The sequence below is a fragment of the Trachurus trachurus genome (assembly GCF_905171665.1).
Source record: "Trachurus trachurus genome assembly, chromosome: 17".
In the NCBI taxonomy this organism is placed as follows: Eukaryota; Metazoa; Chordata; class Actinopteri; order Carangiformes; family Carangidae; genus Trachurus; species Trachurus trachurus.
Window position 1 is genome coordinate 11,074,599 of NC_139900.1, and position 9,805 is coordinate 11,084,403.

Genomic DNA, 9,805 nt, shown 5'->3' on the forward strand with positions numbered 1-9,805 from the left:
GTCTGGCGTCTGGCCCAGGGACCTGAAACACACGCACACACATAGGCTAGAACTTTATATAATAACAATCATATAACATATAAATAAAAATCTAGCAGAAAAAAAGGTGCGTGGCATTGTGCGTTCAGGCCGGTAGGTAAATGTGCCATGTGTCTGTGGAGGTAAAGAGTGAGTGAAGGGGGCGCAGCTGTCGGTTTGCTGTGTGATGTGATGTGATGTGATGTGATGCTGTCATCTTTATAATTTACCTAAAACACAATGGGCAGCAGCACTTTGTCCCCCTGCTCTCACCTGGGGTCTGTGTAAAGGAGCCCGGTTTAGTGAATGACGTGCCTCAAAATGACTCTCAAAATGTGCTTTCTAGAAAGAGCCGCTGGATTCCAGCGCGGGAGCGTCGAGTTAGACCTGGTTAGATAGAGCTAAACCGGAAAGGGACTTTCAAAATAAGACCAGATATTTTGTTCGACCATGTAGGCTACAGCTCGTAAAATTAATTTTATAAAAATGCCTACGTGCAAATGATCTGCACAGGTACCTATTACACCAATTTCGTTTTTTTTTTATTTCCATTTACATTATTTCATGAAGTGTGGTTTTATTTGATAGCCGCATGACAAATAAAATTGAGACAGTCCCTGTTTAGATGGATTAAGTTGAAGTTATCGGTGTCATTATAAATTATTTATTTTGGCTCAACTTCCTCTATATTTGAAATTTGCATTTAACTAAAAATTAATTAGTGGCTTTGGGCTTCAGGGGCCCAACAGCTAAATTTTGCCTTATGGCCTCCAGCAGTTAAATCTGGCCATACTTTCATCTTAAAATGTTTAAACCTGATTTAACCTATTCCTATCACGTTATCCACTTCATTTTGATAAATAAACACAACTAAAAGTGGATGAATTTAGCACCTTTATTCCTGTGCTAAACCGGATCTAGATTTATTTATCGTGTCTAACTTGACTTTGGCGCTGTTGGATGCAGGGGAGGGAGCCGTGGCTATTTAAAGAGGGTCATCCAGTCACGGATAAATAACAGAGGGTCCACGGCGTTGACTAACCGCCTCTAAATGGTCTTCATCCTGCACCGTGTGTCCGTCTGCGGATACTTATTGTGTTTTAGTCCAGACTGAGGCCGCTTCACTGCTGTGACAACCCTCCCGTCGACCAGACTCACACCAGCATCAGCTCTTCCCCTGAGGACTAGTAGTCCGGTTCTTTTATTTATTTATTTATTTATTTATTATTTATTTATCCATCTGGGATAGGCGAGAAATGGGTAAGGATTACTACAAAACGTTGGGTATCTCTAAAGGCGCCACAGAGGAGGATATAAAGAAAGCTTACAGAAAACAAGCCCTGAAATGGCACCCGGATAAAAACAAGTCTGCAACCGCCGAGGAGAAATTTAAGGAGATCGCTGAGGCATATGAAGTCCTGAGCGACCCGAAGAAAAGGGAGATTTATGATCAGTATGGAGAGGAAGGTAATGTGCGTGCATGTGTATGTGCGTGTGTCTCTTCTATTGCACTGAAACTCATCTTTTACCTGGTGTCACGGTCCTTAATTCACCGTCAATAGGCTACCACCGTTATAAAACTGGATGGCCAGATGTGAAACACACAGCTGGCTTAAATTCAAATCCCACTCTGCAACCAACCAGCACATCAGCAGGCCCAGAAAACAGCTGTTCAGCAGACCTACAGTTTGGGGCATTTTAATATTTCAAAGATTATCCTCATGGCTACTGTCTCGTCATGCAGCTTCAGGCCACTGATAAATAAAGAATTAAAGGCTTGTCATCATTTCCATAACAGATTTTTTTTTTTTTTTTATCAAATAAGTGGGTGCTTAGCATTTTCATTATGTCTACCTTTTCTGTTCTGTGTGGTACCTCTGAAGTATCTATCTATCTGAACACGAGGGTTTAATTATCAGTCCAGATGGTTCTGGGTGGGGAAGCATGTCTCATGTGAAGAAGGTAAGAAAATAACACGGATCATCTACATATTCAAATGAAAGGTGACTCATATTATGATTTTATGCAAATTAATTTAAGTCACCTTGATGATGCATCAGAAAGTAGACTAGAAACACTGCAAGAAAGGGTCAGTGTATGTTAAATAAAGGTGTATTTGTAATGTAAATCATTAATATGGTCCCTGAAATGTATCTCACATGGTACAAAAATACAAAAATGGAGGTCATGGGAATTGATCCACCAAAAAGCTAAAGATCTTGATTATTCTTTAAAACGCCCAATAAATAACAAACAGTTAGTCCAAATCCAGTAGCCGACCTCCAGTCACCTCAATACTGAATAGGCTACCAAATGGTACCATCAACCGTTTGGTATTAAACTCAAACAATGAATTGATCATCAAAAGAATTCTGTTGATCAATGCATCAATTACTTGCCTAATCATTGCAGCTCTGATGATAAATTGAACTGAATGTGGACTGGTCACTTTGTGGTTGATAACACGAGGTCAGTGTTCGTTCGGCAGATTGGATTTGTGCGTCCCCGTTGTCATAGTAGCCAGCTCTTGTCTCCCACCGCTCAGTGTTAAAGGAGACATATTCTGCCCATTTTCCACAAATCAAAATAGTTCCCAGGTGTCTTAAAGACATGTCTGTGACATGCTTTGGTCAAAATCCCCCAAGGATCAAACATCACAGCTCTTTTCATCCTCTCAAAACAGCCCTGTTCAGAACGGCTGGTTTCAGTGCCTGTCCCTTTAAATGCAAATGAGCCACTGCTTGCCCTGCCCCTTCTACCGGTCCCAGGTAGGGGTGGGATTATGCAAATTGGAAAACTAGTTGCATCACTGGAAGACAACTGAGGGAACAGCTCGTAAAACCACATGGATTTCAGCCTGAAAATTACCGATTTTTTTTGTCAATTCTCACATTTTGGAGGTCGGAAGGCAAGACAAACACCCAAATATATGTTAAAGAGCCTTCACAAAGTGATATTTCCATAATATGTCCCCTTTAAAGTCAGGATAATCAATGAGTCATGTCTGATGTCCACCACCAGGTCTCAAGGGAGGAGGTGGCCCCACCAGCGACGGACAGGGCAGCACCTTCACCTACACCTTCCACGGGGATCCTCACGCCACCTTCGCCACCTTCTTCGGGGGGTCCAACCCCTTCGAGATGTTCTTTGGGCGTAAAGCCAACGGCCGGGACGACGAGGACATGGAGGTGGACGGGAACGACCCCTTCGGCTCGTTCACCAGCTTCAACCTGAACGGCTTCCCCCGGGACGGCCACATCGGCCTCGGCGGCCAGCAGCGGCGGAAGCAGGACCCGGCGATCATCCACGAGCTGAGGGTCTCGCTGGAGGAGGTCTTCCACGGCTGCACCAAGAGGATGAAGATCTCTCGCAAGAGGCTGAATCCGGACGGGAGGACCATGCGCAACGAGGACAAGATCCTCGCCATCGAGATCAAGCGGGGATGGAAGGAAGGAACCAAGATCACGTTTCCTCGGGAGGGAGACGAGTCGTCGAACACCATTCCCGCCGACATCGTGTTCGTCATCAAGGACAAGCCACACCCTCACTTCAGGAGGGAAGGGTCCAACATTGTGTATCCTGTTCGCGTGAGCTTGCGACAGGTGAGGCGCTTTTTCTATTTCAGCGTGTTTGAGTGTATTTTTTATTAATAGAGTCTGACAGATGGATTCCCAGATAACAAAGAATCATTGAAACAGTGTTGTATCAACATTATTTTGTCAGCGTTAAAGCAGAAGTAAGCGATATATTTGTGTTAATATAAGTCTTAAATAGTTATATCTTCCGACAGCAATCACTTACATAGTGTGTTTGGACCGAAACACGGGTCTGTCAGTCACTCTGCTCTGCTCTGAGCCGAGGAGAAAACTTTTCTAGTATCCTACAGTTTTTATCCAATAAGGAGAGAGAACGGCATGCAGGGCTGTGTGTGCAGCCAAGGGATGAGCGTGAATGTGGTGACGTAGGGACGAGGACTGTTATGGTGCGTTCAAGGCAGCCCGTAACTCGTGTTTTTCCGACCTGTGAAGTCATACCAGTTCGATCTGGTACGAGTTCACGGGTCGGAAGTTACGAGTGGCCGTTATAGTGACTTTCACAGGTAAAACAGGTCGGAAAAACACGAGTGGGTTGCCTGGAACGCTACAAAATCGTAAGTTGTGACATGAAGCTGTAATTTACGGTTTCAAAAGCCTGCCTGGAACGCAGCATTAGCCAAAACGACCGGATCGCTTACTTCTGCTTTAAGTCACTGAATCAACGTTGGACTGGAACGTTGATTTTAGATCAGTTGGCACCCTTTTTTAATATTGAAACAATGTTGATTTTCTAACTCAATGGAATTTCAATGGTATTTCTACTGAAAAGATATTGAAACAATGTTGAAATTTCAACCATTGAACAATGTTGATTTTCTAACTAAAGCTCAACTGAATTTCAATGATATTTCTACTAAAAAGATATTGAAACAATGTTGAAATTTCAACCATTGAACAATGTTGATTTCTAACTAAAGCTCAACTGAATTTCAATGATATTTCTACTAAAAAGATATTGAAACAATGTTGAAATTTCAACCATTGAACAATGTTGATTTCTAACTAAAGCTCAACTGAATTTCAATGATATTTCTATTAACACTAATATTGAAACAATGTTGAAATTTCAACCTAACTAAAGATCAACCCACTTTTAATGATATTTCAAATGATATTAAACCACAAAAAATACTAAATATGCCTATATATTTAAGCGTGTTTGAGTGTATTTTTATTAATAGAGTCTGACAGATGGATTAGTCACAGAGAGAGAGAGAGAGAGAGTGCTACTTTAAAGCTCTGAACAACCCGGTCATAATCAATAAACCCAAGGTAGCTAGTGTACCTCAAAAGTTTTCCCTGGAAAGTAGAGGCGTAATGCATGAGCATAGTACCAAACTACACACACACACACTCTGTGGATGTGCACTTATGTAACGTGGATCATCATCAGCATTGAGAAATAGGAGCTGTAGCACAGGGAGGTGAGAGAGGCGGCGGCCGCCCACGCACACTCACACACACAGTGCAAGATGTACTTATACGGTTCCTCCTACTCTCCTCAACACTCAGAAATACATGTCTGAATATCTCAATGCTGCAGATCAGCTCAGCCCGACGTGACTCATGCTGAGAAATCACATATTAGATTAGATTAAATCAACTTCTAATCACATTAAATGTTCTCCAGCGGTACCAACGTTTGAAGATTGTTTTTGTTTTTTCACTGTAGGTTGATGAATGAATGAATGAATCCTTGTCAGGAGATGTTTGTTTACATCGTGCTTTGTTATTTATGTTCAAAAACACAAGATTTGTTGATGTTGATGTAGTTTATTTAGTTTATTAAGGGACAGTGTGCAATGACATTAATCATTTGCAGAAAATGAAGAGATGGTTTAGCTCTCACAGCTAATTTCCATTTGCAGTCCCAACATTATAACATATCAAAAATACACAGAAAACACAGACCACAAACTACTACACAAGGGTGATACATAGAATGACACAAATAGACAATAGACAGCACATAGACAATACAGAAACACAGTTTCCACATCTAAAAGACCAGGTCAAGTGTAATACATTTGAGAAAGGTGTACCCTATCCTATATGGTCAATGGAAAGAAAAGCTGAGTCATACATGATTCAAAATACGATAAAACATTTTAAAATTCCCAAATTCCTATTTCACAAGATTTTAAAACAATTCCATAGATTGATAGATTAGAGGTAGGCTACTAAAATACATTTTTTAAGAGACTAACTGAGTAACAATTGCCCTGCTCCTGACTTTACATCCATATTTCTGTCTTTGCAGTCGTTGTGTGGATGCTCGGTTACCGTGTCGACGATAGATGGGAAGACGTGCAACATGAAGATCACAGACGTCATCAAGCCCGGCTTGAGAAAGACTGTCGCCGGGCAGGGTCTCCCGCTGCCCAAAAACCCCGAGCAGAGAGGAGACCTGGTGGTGGAGTTTGACGTGAACTTTCCCGACACGCTGCCCGGGAACGCCAAGGACGTCCTGAAACGGCATTTACCTACTTAGGAAAACAGAAGGACATGGATTTGAATGGATGAGGGGAAGGGGATGAGGGGGGGGGGGAGGAGATACCCGCATGACAGCACTCACCCTCGTTACCAAACACACACACACACAAACACAAACACACACACAGGGACAGTTTATGACAGCTCACAGATGGACCCCGTGCAATTTCTATTTTTGAGCTATGTGGTGTTTTTATAAATACCGTCGTGCATGCTGCCAAGGTGACACAGGTGAAAGACTGTCTGGGGGTCTGGTTTATATCTGAAAGTACACGATTTATGTATGCGTGGGTCTTTTCCACGGTCACTTTAACCTTTTGTTTGTTAAGTTATCTGGTTGTGAATGAGTCGAGTCTCCTGTTGCCAGACACAAGATGTCGCAGTGATCCCGGGGACGCTGCTGTGCCAAAATGTACATTTACAGATCCGACAGGTTTCATTTCTGACATTTTAATAACCGTCAGTTTTTGATACTGTCTTTAAAGCTGTGTACAGGTTATCCAAGCGGAAAGTGGTTGAGTGAACTCATGTGTGCATTTTTAGAAACTCATAGTTAACATGTGAAGATTGAATTTTAAAATAAATATTTCCACATGAGCTTGATGATCTTGAGCCGTGTCAGTCATGGAGAGAGGCATTCAGCGACTCCTCCTCCTCCTCCTCTGTGAAATAAACACTGCATTAACTATAATCACTTTAAAACCACTAATGCTGCTGCTTAGGCCTATTAATAGTCAGTCTGCATAGCGATATTACACTGAATGGGTTCTCTGCAGCGCCGGGAAATCAATCACATGCTTTCTTTAGAAATACCGTACTATATTTTGCTAGTCAGATGTGGATATTTTGTCGTTGTAAACAAGTAAAACTCATATGGTGACATTTCAGAGATCAAAATTAAAAATATATCAACTGGATTTAATGCTTTAAAAGTTACTAATGGCAAAACTATGACTGTGTAAATATAGCTGGGGTCTCAGCTGCTGGATATCAGCTGCCAACACAGAGGCCTTTACGTTTTCCCACCAGGGGACGCCACATCACTCGTCATGGAGTGGGGGGCCCACAGAGGGGAGGATCAATGGGGCACTAGGGTGGAAGAGTGGCAGTAGAAACAGTCATTTCTACCCTGTGTGGCCTCTATTAAAGCCATATAATGCTTGGTATTAGATGCATTTTACATTACATTCATGTTTTTATCACATATTCTCACAGACAAGTTTCCTACTTTTATGTTGTTACCATCCACCACTGATCTATAAACGATGTAATCTGGATGTTACCCAGTTTTATTAACTAGTGCTCTGGGGACGAAACAAATAGCTCTTCTTACTGACAACGATTTGTGTTAAAACGGCGCTGCCCGCCCCTGAACTGAATAACTTACATGCACATTTGTGAAAATGATGAGTCACTATTGTCGAGGGAGGGAGGAGAGTAAACACACCTGCTCCTGCTTCAATGTGTGAGTTTATCCGACTGATGGGAATCTTCACTGTATGAAGATCATTGTGTCCTATTAATACAAGATCAAACTCATACATTAATGCACATATATATCCATATTAATCAGCTCAAGTGTTGTTGCTTGTGTAATAATGACGTGCCCTACTTTCTAAATGTCAAGTTATTTTCTTCAGTTGTCTTGACTATGTAAATATTTCACAGGTGCATTTTCCTCTGTTCAGCTTAGCTCATGTTTATTATCTCCCACTTAATCAAGAAGATGAAACAGTGGGTGTAAAACACAAACCACAAACCTTAAATGCACTCATTGAAAATTGCAGTGATGAGTAGGCTAGATCAGTGGTGGAAAGTAACAATATAATTTTAATAGGCCTTAAGTACACAAGAACTTGCTCTTCGTAGTTGAGTATTTCTGTTTATCCGACTACATTTCATACATTCATAATTTTCTACTTCTCTGAATTAAGAGATTTCTTTAAAATGAAAGACCTGCTACTGGTTTCAGGCACCTTAAAGGGATAGTTCAACATTTTGGCAAATTGCCCTATTGCTATTGCTATAGTCATAGCAGTAGGTTCGTTACCTTTAATTGTCGGTGCAAGCTATTTTTAGAACGGCGGAGCAGAGCCGCGAGCTGCTCAGAGCTACGCTAAGGAGGCTAATGGGATTTCTTGGTTTCCCTCATCAAACTCATCAAATACACAATCCAACAACTCCACAACGCTCTGGTGGACAAGTTGTGACCTGCACATTCACCACGCTATGAGATAATAACAGAACGTTACCAGACAGAGTTATTTTAGAGGTAAATGCAGAGACTGCTTGTAGAAAAAACTGCCCCTGACGGGAACGTGCATCAGCGGTTTTGCATGAATTTACCTCTAAAACAACTGATAATGCTTATGTGCTTTTATCTTGATACTTCAGGTATTTTACTGAGAACACTCCTGTGCTTTTTCTTTTAGAAATGATTTTGAATGCACAACTTGATTCATGTTTAAAGCTTTGATACTGGTGCGTACACTGCCAAACTTAAAAATAGCATAGGTGCACAATTTTTCAGGTCATATTTAAATATTGAGGTCCAGATTTTTACTAAAACTGTAACTTTTCCTGTTCACAGACATTCGGGTCACTAGGTGGTCAATGCTGTAAAGAGCCACCACCCTTCATCTGTGTAAAAGTATTTCAAAGTGAACCTGAAGCTAACATGAGACATCAGTAATCTGAATTGGACAAATCAAGTTGGTGCCTCCCAAAATTACAGCATTTTTATTTATTTTGTTTGCACAAAATACCTTTCTTGTGCAGCTGTCTCTCTATATCAGCTCAACAGAGAAACCCTGTTTATGAAAACTCAATTAGGACATTTTACTTAAAAAAATGCCGCACCTTTAAAAAAAGAAAATAGAAAAAAGACATCCACATGATACCTTTGAAATATGTCCAGTCCACATGATGTGTCCAGTTTCAGTATTTTGTTCACCCTGTAAAAGAAAACAGGCTTCAGACTGACACTGTGGACAGATATAAAACACAATACTTCAGCACACTTTGCAAAATATCAGAGGAAATCATAACAGAAGAATTGAGATGCTGGTTAAAGAAAACGTAGCTTTACTAAGTCAAGTTTCTTCACTGTGTTAATATTTTAATGCCTCATGCCGTGCTGCTGGATTGAGTGTGGTTGAAGATAATCAATACTCATCCCTCCCCATTTTAACCAATATTACTTTGCAGCAAGTGTTCATAAATTAAGAACAGAGTGGTCCCCCTACTCTGAAATGATCAGATGATTAATCACTGAGATGATTCATTCATGGTCAATGAATTAATCAGCTTTGATAATTGATTACATTAGCCTCTCAGAGGTTGAAAGTCCAGTTTTGACTTAAACTGTCAAAACCCACAGAGAGATAAAGTTTTCTGTCTGATTCACCTGATAATATTCAGCTGGAGCCAATAATTTAGCATATCTTTTTAAATTTATGACTCAAAACATCTAATATATTACCAGAATACTTATTAACAATGATTGTGTGATTGTGATACAGTGATTGCCAGATGTAGCCTATTAATAATGACAATAACCAGTCAATCAATTAATCAGTGGGGCAATTTGTTTCACAACAGTAGAAGCACACAAAAGTAAAAAAAAAAAAAAAAACACAAATACACATACTAGCATAATAAATAACATTATGCACAAGCCTAATAAATAATGTAGCCTA

General features: G+C 40.6%; 1 protein-coding gene across 1 annotated transcript; it reads left to right on the forward strand.

Annotated features, from left to right (window-relative positions):
* Positions 1-1,021: 1,021 nt before the first annotated feature.
* dnajb4 (DnaJ heat shock protein family (Hsp40) member B4) lies at positions 1,022-6,136 on the forward strand. The gene is made up of 3 exons (XM_083991703.1): positions 1,022-1,485; positions 3,040-3,620; positions 5,875-6,136. Exons 1-3 carry the CDS (start codon positions 1,275-1,277, stop codon positions 6,103-6,105), a joined length of 1,023 nt encoding a protein of 340 aa, XP_083847829.1. The 5' UTR covers positions 1,022-1,274; the 3' UTR covers positions 6,106-6,136.
* Positions 6,137-9,805: the final 3,669 nt, after the last annotated feature.

Excerpts from the sequence above, each read along its gene's own strand:
- dnajb4 (XM_083991703.1), top strand. The coding sequence starts at position 1,275 with ATGGGTAAGGATTACTACAAAACGTTGGGTATCTCTAAAGGCGCCACA. Across the intron at positions 1,486-3,039 it reads TGATCAGTATGGAGAGGAAG|GTCTCAAGGGAGGAGGTGGC; the intron begins GTAATGTGCGTG and ends GTCCACCACCAG. Across the intron at positions 3,621-5,874 it reads TTCGCGTGAGCTTGCGACAG|TCGTTGTGTGGATGCTCGGT; the intron begins GTGAGGCGCTTT and ends CTGTCTTTGCAG.